General features: G+C 40.6%; 1 protein-coding gene across 1 annotated transcript in view; it reads right to left on the reverse strand.

Moving 5' to 3' along the window:
* Positions 1-17,960, reverse strand: part of GNAI1 (G protein subunit alpha i1) — a 47,165-nt gene that overhangs the window by 8,500 nt on the left and 20,705 nt on the right. The window contains exons 2-5 of the mRNA XM_006274677.4: positions 9,769-9,811; positions 9,548-9,689; positions 6,730-6,887; positions 4,885-5,013 (exon numbers count right to left, since the gene is read on the reverse strand). Of these exons, the coding sequence (XP_006274739.1) occupies positions 4,885-5,013; positions 6,730-6,887; positions 9,548-9,689; positions 9,769-9,811 (472 nt within the window). The remainder of the gene's footprint in view (positions 1-4,884; positions 5,014-6,729; positions 6,888-9,547; positions 9,690-9,768; positions 9,812-17,960) is intronic.

Genomic DNA, 17,960 nt, shown 5'->3' on the forward strand with positions numbered 1-17,960 from the left:
TTCGGGCACAAAGCAAGACGATCCCCGAGCGAGGCAAAAAAGGGAAAGGGGACAGGAGGCTTCCATGGCTGACCAGAGAAATCCAGGGCAGCCTAAGGGCCAAAAGGGGAGCACATAAAAAGTGGAAACAGGGTGAGATCACTAAAGATGAATATACCTCCTCTGCTCGTGCTTGTAGAGAGGCAGTTAGGCGGGCCAAAGCTACCAGGGAGCTGAGGATGGCAACCCAAGTAAAAGACAACAAGAAATTGTTTTTTAGATATATTGGGAGTAAAAGGAAGGCCCAGGGAGGAATAGGACCCCTGCTAAATGGGCAGAAACAATTGGTGACAGACAGGGGGGACAAGGCTGAACTCCTCAACGAGTTCTTTGCCTCAGTGTTCCTAAGTGAGGGGCACGACAAGTCTCTCACTGGGGTTGTAGAGAGGCAGCAGCAAGGCAAAGCAGCAAGGCAGACTTCCATGCGTAGATCCTGAGGTGGTGCAGAGTCACTTGGAAGAACTGGATGCCTTTAAGTCGGCAGGCCCGGATGAGCTCCATCCGAGGGTGCTGAAGGCACTGGCCGACATCATTGCAGAGCCACTGGCGGGAATATTCGAACGCTCGTGGCGCACGGGCCAAGTCCCGGAGGACTGGAAAAGGGCTAACGTGGTCCCCATTTTCAAAAAGGGGAGGAAGGAGGACCCGGGCAACTATAGGCCGGTCAGTCTCACCTCCATCCTTGGTAAAGTCTTTGAAAAAATTATCAAGGCTCACATTTGTGAGAGCCCGGCAGGGCAAATTATGCTGAGGGGAAACCAGCACGGGTTTGCGGCGGGCAGATCGTGCCTGACCAATCTAGTCTCTTTCTATGACCAGGTTACGAAACGCCTGGACACAGGAGGAGGGGTGGATGTCATATACTTAGACTTCAGGAAGGCCTTCGATACGGTATCCCACCCCATACTGGTGAACAAGTTAAGAGGCTGTGATGTGGATGACTACACAGTCCGGTGGGTGGCGAATTGGCTAGAGGGTCGCACCCAAAGAGTCGTGGTGGATGGGTCGGTCTCGACCTGGAAGGGTGTGGGCAGTGGGGTCCCGCAGGGCTCGGTCCTCGGACCGATACTCTTTAATGTCTTCATCAGTGACTTGGACGAGGGAGTCAAATGTACTCTGTCCAAGTTTGCAGATGACACAAAGCTATGGGGAGAAGTGGACACAGCAGAGGGCAGGGAACAGCTGCAGGCAGACCTGGATAGGTTGGACAAGTGGGCAGAAAACAACAGGATGCAGTTCAACAAGGAGAAATGCAAAGTGCTGCAGCTAGGGAGGAAAAATGTCCAGCACACCTACAGCCTAGGGAATGACCTGCTGGGTGGCACAGAGGTGGAAAGGGATCTTGGAGTCCTAGTGGACTCCAAGATGAACACGAGCCGGCAGTGTGACGAAGCCATCAGAAAAGCCAACGGCACTTTATCGTGCATCAGCAGATGCATGACGAATAGGTCCAAGGAGGTGATACTTCCCCTCTATAGGGCTCTGGTCAGACCGCAGTTGGAGTACCGCTTGCAATTCTGGGCACCACACTTCAAGAAGGATGTGGATAACCTGGAGAGGGTCCAGAGAAGGGCCACTCGTATGGTCAAGGGCCTGCAGACCAAGCCCTACGAGGAGAGACTAGAGAAACTGGACCTTTTCAGCCTCCGCAAGAGAAGGTTGAGAGGCGACCTTGTGGCTGCCTATAAGTTCATCACGGGGGCACAGAAGGGAATGGGTGAGGTTTTATTCACCAAGGTGCCCCCAGGGGTTACAAGAAATAATGGCCACAAGCTAGCAGAGAGCAGATTTAGATTGGACATTAGGAAGAACTTCTTCACAGTTCAAGTGGCCAAGGTCTGGAACGGGCTCCCAAGGGAGGTGGTGCTCTCCCCTACCCTGGGGGTCTTCAAGAGGAGGTTAGATGAGTATCTAGCTGGGGTCATCTAGACCCAGCACTCTTTCCTGCTTATGCAGGGGGTTGGACTCAATGATCTATTGAGTTCCCTTCCGACCCTAACATCTACGAATCTATAAGCTTCTCTTCTATGGAGAACAGTCCAAGGAATACCTGAAACGTTTACCCCAGGATTTCTTTGTAGCTGATTAATGCCCACTGACAGAGCTGGATGAAAGCACTGAAGTTTCAGTACTACCGTCAGTGTGGGTTTAACTTCCTGAAAAGAGATTTTTATCTCAAATTTGAAAAGCAGGTCCTGAACTGGCCAATCCCATATCCCCAGATGGTCTTATAAGACCATGCTACATCCTTCAAAAAAAATTAGAGAGGCAAAAAAACTGGGTGAGGAGTGAAAGAAAGAATCCTTGACTCTTTGCAGCTTACTTGTTAACTATTATTTTCAGGCCCCCTCTACATATTATATGTATTACACAACTAACTTGTTAACTGTGCAGTGGATCTGGACTGGCTACACATGTGAATTAACTATCGTGTTATAAAAAAGTTCCATCCAATTTTAAAGTTAGAGCTGAAAAATGTATAACAACTTTATAGCTGGTTTCTATCCAGCTTTCATATGTACATTTAGTAAGCTATGCTCCTGGGGCTGGGAGCCCTGTCAGCTGACGGGGCTGCCAGCTGCAGGTTGCACCATGAGCTTGTGCAGCTGAGGAGCCTGCTACTTGCCAGTGCAGGGAGAACCCAGGTTGGGGCTCCCCCTTCACCAGTATGATTGGATCTGATGCTGGATCCCACATGCCTCCTGCCATGCGCGTCTGTCATACTTCAATTTGATTAGCTCTTGGGTATAAGCATCCAAAAAGTTCAGAACATTCTCTCTTGATGAAGAGCTAGAAATAACTCTTGAAAACATCAAGGAAAATGATCTCTGCATATGGAATATTACAAACACCCAGACACCTGTTCCTCTATAATACTATTTTGAAGTAAGTTAGGTATAAAAACAAACAAACAAACAAACAAACAAAAACAAAACAAACCCCCCCCCAAAAAACGGAAACTCGAATCTTTTCTGGCTAATGCATCAACCAATGCCCTTTTGCAGGGCCACATGCAACTTCCCACCAACTTGAACATATCGTGTGAATCTACTATTAGTCAATTTACAATGGAACACACTGTTACTCACTTCTTACAGAGTACAGAAAAAAAAATCTCTAATTATACTTCAAACACTCTCATGATCCCCCGGCTCATAATTGCCTTCTACAAGTCATTTCACCAGTCAAAACATCTAGACTTTAATGCCATCTGGTCACTTCTCCCTCCTGCCCATTTGACCTTCTTTACTAGATGCAGAGGAAGAGGGAGAATAATTAAGATAGTTGAGGAAACCCCTTTAACAAGTGCTTTCTGGGAAGTTTTTACATACTTTTGGAGATGTGTAAGAACGCTGCAGACTAGTGAATAATGTGCGTCTTGGGGACTTCACAAGCACAAACTGGGTCCCTCTCCCTACTCTCATCAAAATGGGCTTCAAATATATAAAGGGATAAATCTACCAAGTTATAAAATTACCTAATTTATTTTGAAAGCAGAAATGTGTTAAACACAAACACTCTTCTATCACAAAAGAAAGTTTCACTTGTATGTTACTGTATTTCCCTCCCACCCCAACTCCTGCTTCCTGATTTGGTCACATGCCACATTTGCACCTGGACACTTCACCTTGTGACAAAGGCATGGATCAGTTTGTCACGCTGGGCCAGAGGGTGTCCTCTGCAATGAGGAAGATGGACATCTGGTCTTATGTGAAGGGCATGGGGAAGGGGGCTTCATACTCTAGTGACATGGTCTTTCTTGTTGCTAACAAGCATTTCATGTTCAGCACCTGGAAGGGCCGTATACCTTTTCACTGATCATTAAAAAAAAAAAAAAAAAAGCCTTATTATACAAATGTTAAAAACAAAAAAGTCTCTCTCACCCCTCTGTCCCCACATCGGTTTGCTAAGTGGTATAGAGAAAATTCCAATGTGTTTAGTTTCCAAACATGAAAGAGTGTGAGAATCTTAAACTTGCACTTAGAGACACCTGCTCTTTTAAGTTTTCCTGAACCCTCAAAAACTTATTCCAAGAGTTCTCAACATTTTAGGATCATTATACTTTAAGTCAGAAAATTATTCATGAACTAGTACAATGATAATATATTCAGAGCACATCAACTGCTACAGAAACAGACTTGTTTGTGAACAGATTTAGAATACTTACAGCTTAGAATACAATTTTATAGTATAGAACAGTTAATCATCACATCTACAACTTGAACCAAGATTTAAAATTTTGATTGCGTTTTGGATTTTGCTGAAGAATTAGATAAAACAGTATGAAATTCAAAACAGCTTATTTTTGTTACACAATTTTATCGGGCATGGAAAGATTAGAATATTACAGTCACTTGCACCAAAGCTAGTATTAAAGAAAAGGGAAGGCATGCATACCTTACTCATTAAAAAAGGAATCTCAACTTTTCTCTGAATAGAAAGGATAGCTGGCTGTTAGTTAGGTCTGAAGTCTGGCAGAAAGCAGGGTAGGGTGTTACCTTAAAAATTAACTTGTTCAGAAAATTATAAGCTTTGGCAGGCAACAGCCTACTTTGTCAGATGCTATGAGATGTCCTATAGTCGTAGCACAGTGTCACAGCATCTGATAGCATAGGCTGTTGCTTACAAAAGCATATGCCTTTCTGAACAAGTTAATCTTTAAGCTGACACCTGGCCCTGCCCTTCTGCCTGAAAACAGAATCAAATGTTTGGAATTAACTTTGCAAAAGTACAAGTAGTTAAGTCACAATATTAGCTTACTAATAAACTGCACAGTCAACCTAGATTTAAAATTTGTTATACACACCAAAGTCATGGGGGTATATATTTAGTAAGAATACTCACTTAAAATGAAGATCTTTGAAAGTAAAGTGAGTTTCCACTATTCCTGTAGTTTTCACTCTAGTCCTGAGAACATCCTGCTGAGTTGGTATATAATTAGTTTGTGCTATCCTGTCCAAATCATTTAAGTAACTGAAAATAAATGAAATATTGCTTTCAGTTATTGAAAATAAGGCTCAGACAGATAAAGGTATTTTGTCTGTGATTAAACTGACACATTTAAAATCCTCATACAAATTTTTATAGACACACGGACATGGTAAACTTTGAGATAAGACTGCAAATCAAAAAACAATACAAGTATTTTAGAGATTATTTAACCCATTATTTTTTAACAAGTTTGCTAAGTCTTTATTTGTCAAAGCTATACATATTGAAAAAATGCAAGCGCTTTGTAACTGCTCATTTACTAGATGAATTATCTTGGGGTACTCTTGTCAACCCAGCTTTCCTTCTGTTCAGAAATCCTAAATACAAAACATTAAGTTTTAATTTTTTTTTAAACATACATGCCAGTAAATCCAGCACTTATATATAAGGCAAATGTGAATTTTTATTTGCTTACTTTAAAAAAGAATCAAATTTAAAAAAAGAACATTTTCCTCTATCAACAGAAGCTATCAACCTCAGAGATATATACAGGGGAGTTAAACAGTGCATGAAATTTCATGAAACTGAATGAGTTACCTAAAATACTATAGCCAGAGAGATAAATGGATTTGATGAGATATAAGAAAAATGATGCACAAAAAACATGATTTTCAGGACCTCTTACCATGAACATGCTTTGTATAAAAACTCAAGATATTTGCTACCTTGAGCTCAGCTTGTTTCATGGCTTGAAGAATCTAGAAAAATTCAAATAGTCCACCAGTTTCAGAACAGACAAATAAAAACTGGACATCTGAAAATTTTCAACGTGGCTATATCATATACTTTAATGGAATATACATGTATATGGCTAAGTTTGACTGAAATAATTTATTGACAAATACTTGCAGACGATTGAGAATGATATGATAATCCTTTGAAAGTCTCTGTGTGTGATATGCAGTCTTATTCCTGTTATTTTCTTTCCATCCCATTATACCTTTGTTTACAATGACTTGCTGCATCTGTCTTAGATAAACTCATTTAGGCAAAGGCTACTTTGACCTATATGTTTTCCAGCACCTTGCACACAGACAATTTCTGCCCACTAATAATATACCGTATTTACTTAATTCCAAGATGACCCTGAATTTAAGAGCTCCCAATAATTAGATTCGCTATATGGAAAATTTAGAAAGTTATTATAATTTTCTAGGTATAGAATCTAATTATTGGACAGCTGTCTTAAATTAACCCACCCCCACTGCTACAGTGCTACAGCAAGGAAAGCAGTAATGGGGGAGGGGGGCAGCAAGTGGCCCCCTTACCCTGCACGCGCCCCCCCCCACTTCTCTCTGCAGCCTTCCTGCTCTCCCCCCAACATCTCCCCAGTCTCTGCCCACCTTACTGTCAGATGCCACTTGGGCTCCGTTCCCTACTGAGTCACAAAACAGTACATTGAAGCACAGCCTCTGCCAAGCCATGCAGCGGCAACAGCTCTGCTGACTGGCCAGGCAGGGGACAGTTTCCCTGTACTCTGTGCTCAGGACCAAAGTCAGAGTACTGTACTCTGTGTGCTCAGGGAGAAAGATAGAACTGCAGCAGCTTGCTGCCCCCTCCCTCAGCTTGCTCTGTATACAAATTTAAGATGAGGGTCTTTTTCCTATGTTGACTAGGGGGGAAAAAAGCCTTGTCTTAAAATTTGAGTAAATTCATAAAATGCCACTTTACAGGACAGACAAAGCCTTGGTTACTTACTATGCAGCAGAGTCATTAAGTTGGTATTCTCTAGATCTACTGAAACAAGCTTGAACACCACTATCTTTCCACAGTCTCTTGATAACTCCTGCAAGCTCTGCTGTCATAAAGCCTTCTTCTGCTGCTCCTGCTAAAACAAACAGCTGACGAGCATCATCCTGGGTGGGAAAAAAAATCAGGAAAAAACTAGTTAAGAAACAATCCTTACACCACCACACATAAAAAATAATTGAGCTTAAGAAAATGAGTCAGTTTGACTAATCCTAAAGAAACAGAGATGCAAGACGACCCCTTGATTTGTGTGTGGCTATTAACGTAAGTAAATTTACTTCCATCTCTGTGGCCATAGGCAGACATTTATTTAATTGTGTGATAGAAGCCGAGGAATTTTATGCCAAATCCCCAAAAGACTTCTCACTTTACACTTGCACTGCTTTGACCTTTCTTATATAGAACAATGATTTCTAGAACTGTTTGAATGACAGTCTAAAAGTTGTGTCTTCCAACATGACCAGCACTGATTGCACTTCTATTTTCTTTCTTGTGTTTGCCAAGATAAACTGCTTGTTTGTCAAAAACTCAAATATGGGTCTTTTAACTCTAAATGAAAGTGACATACAGATTTTGCCTTTATTTAAAACAACACAATCCTCACTGGAGAATTCTATATGGATAGGCTTAACTCATACTTAAGTGTGATCAACAAGAAAATGTGTGTGTGTGGGGGGGGGGGGGGTTAGCATCAATCACTAATCTAAACACTTATCAGTAAACAGAAAAGTGAAAAATCCCTCCTAAAAGATAGCCAATTGGACATAGGTCAGGTAGACCAAGAAAATGGGTGAGCAAGAAAGCACATCTGTTAAATAAATAAACTGTATTTAAAAAGCATAGATACTTTAGGAGGTAGTTGTGAAAAATGAATTTTCTGGAATGATTTGAATGAAGCAGTGGTGGATATTAACAAATAATAAAGGAGGTAATATAAGCAAAGGGCAACTCATCTCCTGCAGGATAACAGACTTGTTTGTACCTTTGGTGAAAGACAGGAGGAAAGACATTTTGGAGACAAAAAGACTGCTTGGAGCAAAAGACACAAATGCTAGTAATAGATTCATAGATGTTGAACATTACATGACCTACTATTTCACAGGGATACAAGTCAAACATCAGAAGATTATTTTAAGCGTGGTCATAGTAGGAATTCAGAGCAATAACATCAAAAGATCTTGTATAAGTTGTGTAGATAATTGCAGAACCCTGATGGTTCTATTTCTTCTTTTTTGGAGTATGGGCAGCAAACAGGGCTGTTTGCAAGCATTTCAGTGGGAATAAGAGGAGGAAGGAGAAGAACAAGAGCCAGGCACCAGAACCTGCTCTGGGAAGGTACCAGAGGCAGGGCTGCCTGTGTGTTTGACTTGCTGAATGTTTGTTTAGGGGCTGTGCAGTTGGGTGAGTGCTCTGAGCAGCTGGGAGGTTGCCAGGTGACTGCTGCCTGTGTCTGACAAAAACCCTAAAAAGGGGGTGGAGCCAGTCTAGGCCCAGCAGCATGTAAAAGGAGACTCCAGGAGCAAACAGGGCAGTTTGCAAATCAGTTCACAGGTCAGTGTGCAACCCTGTTCTTTGAAGGGGAGCCTTCAAGGTAAGCTCTATCTTTAATTTTCAGGGCCAAGGAGCAGGATTGAGGATGGAGCTAGACAGTTCTCAGTAGCGGCAGATGACAGAACAAGGAGCAATGGTCTCAAGTTGCAGCAAGGGAGGTTTAGGTGAATGGTAGGAAAAACCCGCTCACTAGGAGAGTGATGAATGCCTTACCTAGAAAGGAATTATGGGTTGGATGAACCCGAGGTTCCTTCCAACCCTCATTTTCTGTGATTATATAAAAACAACACAAAAAACAGGTGAGGAACTTGAGGGTACCAGTGCCAGAAATCAGTTTTGACCAACCATATGTACAATTACCAGATCTCAAACTCATTTATTATACATATGCAAGGCAATTAACGATAGACAATTCTCTGGTTTATTTAAGTACAGGACAGGACTAAGAACCATTTATGCAAACAATTTTATTGCAGTCTTAGAAAACTGAAAAATTACCTGTTTCACTCCCTGAAAGTGCTTTTGAAATTAATCAAATAAGAGGCAGTATCAAGTGCAAGAATTAATGTCTTTTTCTTACCAAACCTACTTTTCTTCCTCTTGTTCTTTGTCACTAACACCACCCTTTTATTATTCACAACTATAACCTTGATGTTAGGGTGAAAGAGTAAGCTACATGAAGAACCCGCCCAAATACTTTGCTCATATCTTTCAATACACTGTCTACACACATTTCTCTCTTTACTCTGTATCTCTTCTACAAGAAAGTTCATACTGTAACTATTGAGCCAAGAAATACTGTAAGATAATGAATGTTACACACTCACTGACTCCTAGTGAAGTGAAATAATGTAGGCATTTCAAAGTAGGCATTCAGGATTTTTTTTGATTTTTTTTGCAATTTACTTCATATAACAGTGTAGTGTAAAATAGTGTAAAACTATTTATGACACTCTATAGAGTGTCTGCAAGAGAAAAGATCTACTAATTTCTATAGGATGCTACAACCAGACCATGCAAATTTGTTCTTCTACACGGATACATAAGGACAGGACAGGACAATCTAAATTCAGTTTTTTGGCGGGGTTTGAGTGAGGATAAAGAAAAGGAAATAAAATCATGAACCCTAGAAAAAATGGATAAGAACTCATGCTAGAATGATGCATGATACCTTAGCTGGACATCTACTTTTTTTTAAAAGTACTTCAATACTCACAGCCCTGGTTGGGTCACCAAAGTCTATCTTCAACCTCCCCATGGCTCTAATGATAGCAATAATAGATTGAATGGTATTGCTGTAGACAACAGCTTTGTACTGTTTACATTCTTCTTCTGAATAACCAGCTTCATGGATAATCCTATGAAGGAAAAAAATACTGAGTCTCCTCTTCAAAGAAAACAACTTGTTTATGCTGTGTGCCTTTGAACTATACTTACTTCATTTGTTTTACAATTGTGCTTTTCCCTGATTCTCCAGCTCCTGTAAAATAAGAAGTGTAAAAATTAAGACTTGATTTTCTTCTATGTTCAAGACCATCAGTTTAAAAATGTGTTTCCTATTTCACTAGTCCTTTACAAAACATACACATTCCCTCAATAAATTTAAGATATCTATTGGAAATTTCTAATGAAGACCAAAGAGGAAGTCTTTAATCAGAAGTGTCAAAATCATGAAATTCTATTTCATTCTGAAATACTTCTATATTTGTAACTATGTTCCTAGTTTCCTTAGAAACTCTACTTTTCAACTGCATAAGCATGAAGTTTACCAGCACAGCTTTGCATTTAAAACTGCATGTCACCAACAAACAAACAAAAAAAGTCACTCTGCAACATTTACCAGCAATGTAATGAAGTTGACAGTGCTCTTCCTAACAAATATTCAAAATATACCTTTTAAACATTGTGGAATTGAAACATCATTTCTATGATATCTAAGTAATCTAACCATCACCAGTACTAACTTGGATTTTAAACTTCTTTAAAACTGAGATACATAAATATGGTAAATAAGAGGGGGTAAAGGGAAGAAGGGGGAGGGGAAAGAACAAAGTATTATGGCACTAATCACACCCAGCCAATTATGTAATTACTCATTTTATCTAGAACTTAAATAGAGTTACCATATTTCCAGTTCCAAAAAAAGAAGACACCTGCTGCCCCTCACACCTAAACCACCCCCCGCGATGCACCTGCCCAGGGTGTAAGCAGTGGTGGGAGCTGCTCCCACCCCACAATCTGCGCCTCCATCCCGTACCTCACCCCTGCCTGGGCAGCGCCTGCCTCCTCCCTGAACATGGGGGGGTATTGATCTGCACCCCCCATGCCCCTTCCTTCTCCCCTCCCCTTCTGACTTAGCAGCCGGAGGCAGCTCTCCATGCTGCCAGCTCTGCTCTGTGCTGCACCGTGCCTGTGCACAGCATGGGCATTTATTGGCCAAATTATCAGCCCCATCGGGCCGATATCCAAGACAGACAATTTTCTTCATATCAGTACCGATCCGATATCAGACCAAAGTATCAGTGCACCTATAATGGTAACCCTAACTTAAATTAACCTTTTGGCTTAGATCTCATGAAATTCACAATCCATGTACTATTTTGTCCTTTTAAAAGTTGTGAAAACTCACTGATTTATATAAATCAAACATGTTACTAACATAAAATGTACAGAATTATTTTGCAGTGTTACACACCTCAAGGTATATTTCCCTTTCTATGGGAGATTGGGGATGGGTTTGTTTGATTAACAAGTGACTGGACAATTTTAATCACAAATGTTAAAGAGGTATATTTTCACATATTACATACATTCTTTGATATTCATCTGAGATGACTTCTATACTCACTGTTTTTGTTTTACTATTTATGAATAATAGAGTCATCTGAAACTCATATTGATGACAACTTTATCATTTACAACAACTTTTTTGGCAGGTTAACCAAACTAGTCCAGAACTCTCTCCAAGCGCCACTCCAATGCCCTACCCAATCTTCTGCTCTGCTTTCTGCTGCCAGTCCTCTTCTCCATACTTGATCTGTAGCACTACTTTCTTCTTCCTTCCTTGGGCTCCAGTGGAGACCAAGGAAGCCCAAATTGGAACCCAATTTGCTGCTTAGCTTTTTTCCATCCAGCCCTATCTGCTGCTGTGCTGCCTGTCCACTCCCTAATCTGCTGTGCACCACACACTGAATCACCCTGCACCACTTATGGTACCCACGCCACAGGTTGGCCATCCTCGATCTACAACAGAATCAATATCTATACAGAAAAAATGTAAGATAGAGCTTTCCTTCCACCTTTCTTTGACATCACCAAGGATTTCATAGGGGGAAAGTTTCACCAATCCAGGTACTAAGAAAGCATTGGCACCAACACCCTAAGACAGCTTTTGTAGCCATATTTAGGAAGCATGTCTAATAAAGCTGCTGCACTTCACTTGTCACATGCTAGAGAAGAGATATATTTTTCACACCATCCTATAAAGGAGAAAGGGTCAGGGTTGTCTACATATTACAGCTACAACAAATACAATCTCCTACAAGGATACAATGGATTCAAATAAAATGTGACATTAGCCTGCCTTTCCCCATTTTTAAAACTGTAACAAGTTAAGCAACTTTTTTTAGTGGTGCAGCAGGCCAACATTAGAGTTTGCAAAGGGGCAGTTATATTGCTCAAACAAAACAAGACACTGTATTTAGTCTTTTGAGCATTCTTGTCATTTTCATCTTTTGAGCAAAGAAAAAAGTATTGGTCTTTCCTAGTATTAGTCTAAGCAATAGCAACTCATTTTCTGTTTGACTACTGTGTGTAAAAGTCTTGAAAATAAAACTGACAAGACTCAATCTCACTGTACAGCTTGAGATGGCTACAGAGAGCAGCAGATGAGCTAAAAATCAAGAGTATTGTGTTTAAGAAAACAGCACTCCCTTAGTTCAAGAATTGGGAGATTCATTTTATGGTGATATTTGTGTGTGCCTAGGTTTAGAAGCAAGTTTAATGTAAAACACTTTACAACATCCCACTAATAGAGGCAAGCGAGAGAGAGCGAGAACAAGAGCTCTCACACAAGAGCTCAGCTTGCTTGCAGTGTCCTACACATAATGCTATAACAGCTCCTTAGTTACAAAGCTGCATATATAACCCATTAGGGTGAGATTTTCAAATGGGTTAAATCAGGGGTCAGCAACATTTTTGGGCAGAGTGCCAAAAACACCCAAACCTCAATTTTTAAGATGTTGGTGTGCTAGGAGCAGACAACTGGGGAGCCGTGGCAGGCCCAGTCCTTGTTGTGGCAGCGCAGCTCTACACCCTTCCCCGAGGCACGAGTGCCAAGCAAAATGCCTTTGCATGCCATGCATCTGGGGGTTGCCTACCCCTGGGCTAAATCCTGGGATACTGAGATTCAATTGGAGCACAACTTGATCTAGACAATTCAATGAGATTTTGTTAAAATATGTGTAACGTAAGAATGAGCCTAATGCACAAACAGCATCAATTTACATTTAAATACATTTTAAAAAAAGATATGAAACTACTGAAACTTTTTGTAACAGTTGACAAACACCTTTCTAGGGCCTTTTCTTCAACCTCTATCCTTCTTCAGCAGGAGCACTCAACTTCCAAACCAGGCCACTTTTATAAAAAGCCTATTTCATAACATTGTCTTACCCATAATTTGTTTCTTGTGTGCGCACAAGTCATCCAGATGACAGAAATAATTATATTTTTAAAAAACGGCCAAAAGAACACTGTCACACCAGATAAAAAATGTCAAAATACCACAAAATATGAACTAGATTTTATCTATAAAAGATACTAATAAGTCAGAGCAATAACTTGCACAGTTCTGGAGTCATGGGTTTCCTCAACCCTGAGACAATTTCAGAACATCACTCATCACTGTCTCGTGTATCAAAATCCTGTATCTGATATGATCACATACAGATATTTCCTAAGACTACAATCTTTTTTATTACAGCAGTGTATTTGTAAGTTTATACATTTTTTAAAACGAAAAAAATTTTTTTTAAATGAGGTGACTTTTCAAATATCAATATGCCAATACTTTTGGTTCATTTGTTTGGCCTTTTCTCCCCCCATATACATAATTTTCATCAGTTATAAAAACGATGTTATGGTTTAACTGCAACAAATACGTGCAGGCAATCAGCAATAAAAATGTTACTTGGAAAAAAAAACCCCAATAATCAAGATCACATGTACATTCCTCACAGACCTGTATAAAAATGAAATTAGTCAACAGAAAGATCTAAAGACTAGAAAGATTACTTCCTCTCCTCTTATTTAACAAGCAAGTAAAAATTTAACATGCTATGTTACTATGTACTTTTGATATCAAGCTATTGAACATCAGACTTTATTTCGACCTTTCTATATTCAGTTTTAAGTTTCAAGCAGAATACATAAAAATAACTCTCAAAAGAAAGCTAAATGGGGATAGCAATACCCAAGTTATTCAGAATGACCATATGAAACCCTTTGAAGCATGCACATTTTACATCTTACATGTAAGATGTTTGTCTATGAAAGCTTTAGGACATCAGTTCTCATATATTTAAATGAAGTATTATAGAGAAGGCAATTGAAATTTCTTAGTTAAAAGATGTCTCAATTTCCATTTTAAGACCTGTTTTCAATACCTCAAACTTTTGAATGGAACAGTTTATATGCTTAAATTAGAATTGATGCAAGATCTTTTAAGTAGTTTATGATTCAATTACAAATAGCAGGTCATCAAAGGTCTGTTTTAAAACTCTTCCCAGTGTCTTGTGACTGAATAGTCCACGTTCCATATTCAGCTAGCATCCCAGAACTCTGAACTACACAAACATTTTCATGAATTCAGGCATATACCACGTTACTGGGAATGCATGATTGATAAATACAACCATTTAAGTCATTATGAAGTATATGTTCACCAACTATTCAGCAATTAATGTTTCAAACTGCCCACTGATTAAAGTTAAATGATAAGGATTTAACTTAATTCCATACTGCCATGAACTGGAGGGTGGCAAAAGGTGGATGCAACACAAGAGAGCCTCCAAGCTTGTACTAAGGTTAGCCTAAATGGCTAGCAAACATACTGAGAGCTAACAGCACAAAGATCTTTTCCTCAAGACACTGATTTAACAAGAACTGATTGGAGCCTGAGGTGGTGAAAGAAGATCCAAGGCAAAGGACTAGCTGGAAGGGCTGGTTTGAGGGACTAGTGCCAAAAAGCCAGGCAATTATCTTATCTGCGAAAGAAAAATGGGACTTCAAAGAGAACAGATTTTTTTTAAACATACTAAACAATAGGAGCCTGGCACTGAATTAAATCAGAGACAAAATGAAACAAGAAATTCCAAAACAAAAACTGCCACAATTAAAATGCAAAATGCCACTGAAGAAAAAGAATATAATTAAAAACATCTGTGTTAACTACAGAAATGATAAGTTAAACACCCATTGTCTGGACAGACTATTAAATCTAAATCACCTACTAAGAATTGGGTAACTAACCTAACTGAAGCTTAAAAAAAACCTATATCAATTATCAGCATCCATAGTTCTGCCCTAATGAGTGGGTTGTTTTTTTTCCTGTTTTACTAGGTTTTATGAAAGGGGCAGTTATACCTCGAGACAGCGGTGACTAACCAGGGGATTTTTTCAACTCACTGGCATGGTTAGTAGTACATCTTAAACTGATATTCACTTAAGTTACTGGTCCGTTTTGTAATTCCAAACATGCTGAACCTGAAAGCATTTTGAAAAGTAGAAAAGAAAGTTTTCTAGATAGTGACTACAGAAAATACTATAATGACCAACCCTATGGTTACAATGCATGAAATCAAGATCTCAACATCAATGTTTGAAACTGGAAGAATGACAAATTCTGAAATTATGACACCAAGTTGAAAAAAAGATTTGGGATTTTAAAAGGTCTCAGAAATTAGCTAATGCTCTAGGTAATAATTAAAAACATTTGTTAATCTTTCGATGTAGTGGCCCTTTCACAAAGAAAAAAAAGTGTTCTGACAACCAGTTGTATTCAAAGTAGTCCAATATTTCACGAGAAAACTTAATTAAATTTTAAGGGCAGTAGTAAAACAAGGCAGCACCCACCATGATTCCCACTTGCCAACTTCACAAAAAACCCGCAAACATTTAAAGGCTTCTATTCGTTTGGTTCCCCAGGCTTAAATTCAACAACAGCTTTCAGGATCATTCCTAGTCCTCTCTACATGAGGGCTCACTATACATCCAGTAATAGGTAATTTTATATGCAAAATATCCTTACATGTCTGTACACATTTAGCTTACAACAGGAATTCTGAAAAAAATACCACCTATTATGCTGCCTAACACTCTCTTGGTGTAGATGTGTTGGCTCAGGGTAAAGCAGGGTCAGCGCAAGCTCAACTTACTACATTTAGCACATCTGTGTATTTCTACTTAAGAAGCATCTCAACTTAGTTAATGAGCAATAGAACTACACTGAAAAGCCTTATCATTATCTTGGAGTCACCCTTGACAAGAATTTAACTTATAAATTACATTTCCACTCCCATGGTTACCAGTACTCAGTACCATTGCTCCACCTCATCTCCACTTCACAAATGCTGAAGTAAATTTACTACCCAGACTCTGTGATATCCTATGCTGCCAACGCATTGGGACATATTCGACCCACCAATATCTCAGCTCCCTTCAAGATGCCCAATATGTTCCACCCTTTCAAAACCCTTCAACTTTTCCTTACTTACTCAATGGCGTGAAGAATGGTCAGCACAAGCACCCATTAGTCATCACATCATCTCTGACCCTACAGTAAATCAACCAGGATTTTAACTGACCACATCGTTATTGGGCACTTCTCTGCCATTTTCAAATTGGACGGAGTCATTGTGCCTCAAATCTATATCAACGGGGCCTTCACAATGACAACAAAGGCCCTTGTGGACATGTTCAAACCATGTCCCGCATTGCTGACTTGTGCCTATTTACAATGATACTTGGTGGCCTTCAAGTGCTTCGCATTGGTGATGACATTACCTTAAGATGGCTGAAAAAATATCCTGAAACCACATAACGTAAAAAAATAAATAAATTGGAAGGAGCATATGAATTCGTGTGTAAAGCTGATCTCAGTTCCTTACTTTATGGGGTGGCAGGACACTTAGTCTCATTCATTATTTTCTTGTAGTTAAGATAAGGTATTATAGGATGGTTTAGCATGTCCCAAGAGCTATTCGCCAAGACCATGTCCAGCCTTCAAGCTCCAGTCCTTGGAGATGTGCGGGCCGGGCCCCGATCCCGCCCTTGTCGCCATGTGCAGCGGTGATTCCGATCCCATTCTGGCCGCTATGGGCAAGCCGGGAGCAATCCGGGGTCGTACTGGACCCGTCTTTGGTGCACACGGGCTGTGGCCAGCAGCCTGGGCACGTGGGGCTGGAGAGAACCGCAGGGCGGTTTAGCGCGAGTTAGAATTAGTTACGGAGGCATAATGGTTGATTGAAAAGATTGTTTACTTACACCCAAAGATGGTATTGGTGTAGGCTGGACAGGTTTCCAGGCATAGCTCCCGCTTGAACCCTCGTTGGAGGACTCCGACAAATCGATTGCTCCCACGGAGTTTGCTAGGCTCCGCGGGTCCGGTTAAGTTGGGTTCAAAAAGTTTCCCCGGAGTTACTTAGGCTCCGCAGGTCCGAAGTTACAGGAAAGGGATACGTCTAGGATTGCGCTCGGCGACGGGGAGAGGCGAGAAGCGAAAGCTCCGTAGACTCGGTTCTACTGCCTCTATTGCCTGCTTAGGGGAGACACGTCGGGTCCGCAAGGGTCCTCAGCGCTTGGAGATCTTCACACAGAATCTCTCTCGTCCTCCCTCCTCCGGCTTGGGCGGAAATGACCCAAGTCTTTTGTACGGCTAACAAGCCAATCGCTAGCCGCCACGTGTGCCTACATTAGGAATCGGCCAATAACGTGGCACGAATCCCAATACAAATGGCGGGAACTTCTTTACAGCGTGTATCACTACGATGCAAGAAAGAAATGCACCCTGCAAAGAAGCTGTAATCTGGCGGGAAATCCCCCATTGCACCAGAGTTCTCTCTAGCAGCAGAGAACTCCACCGTGCAAAGAAAGCGACAAATTGGCGGGAAATAATTTAGCGGTGCCGAAGCACGCACACAAACAAAAAATCACAACTTTGGGTTGTGACAGGAGAAAGATGCCTCCTGCCTGGTAAGACCCAAAACTGATCTTCCCACAACCCTCATGTCTTCCATATCTAGAGGCAATATGTACAGTAACTCGCTGCATGGTTTAATGCTCCAGTCCTCATACGAAAAGGGACAGGCACAACACTGAAGGCTCTTCTGGCTTCCTAACACTTACGTCCAGCTGGACATCCAGATAGGCCCTTTGAATGCACTGGAACAAGCCTTGAAGGAGAGGTCTGCTAATACAGGACCTACTATTCATTTTGCTATTTTTAACTCCTCATCACTTATAATCACTAGGCTGAGAAAGAAACTTGTTCTGCCCTCTACTTGGAATAATTCCCGTATCAGCGAAGTCAAAAGCAACAAGAAAAACAAACAAAAAAACCAAACTGAGGC

This window comes from Alligator mississippiensis, chromosome 4, assembly GCF_030867095.1.
Source record: "Alligator mississippiensis isolate rAllMis1 chromosome 4, rAllMis1, whole genome shotgun sequence".
Taxonomy (NCBI): domain Eukaryota; kingdom Metazoa; phylum Chordata; order Crocodylia; family Alligatoridae; genus Alligator; species Alligator mississippiensis.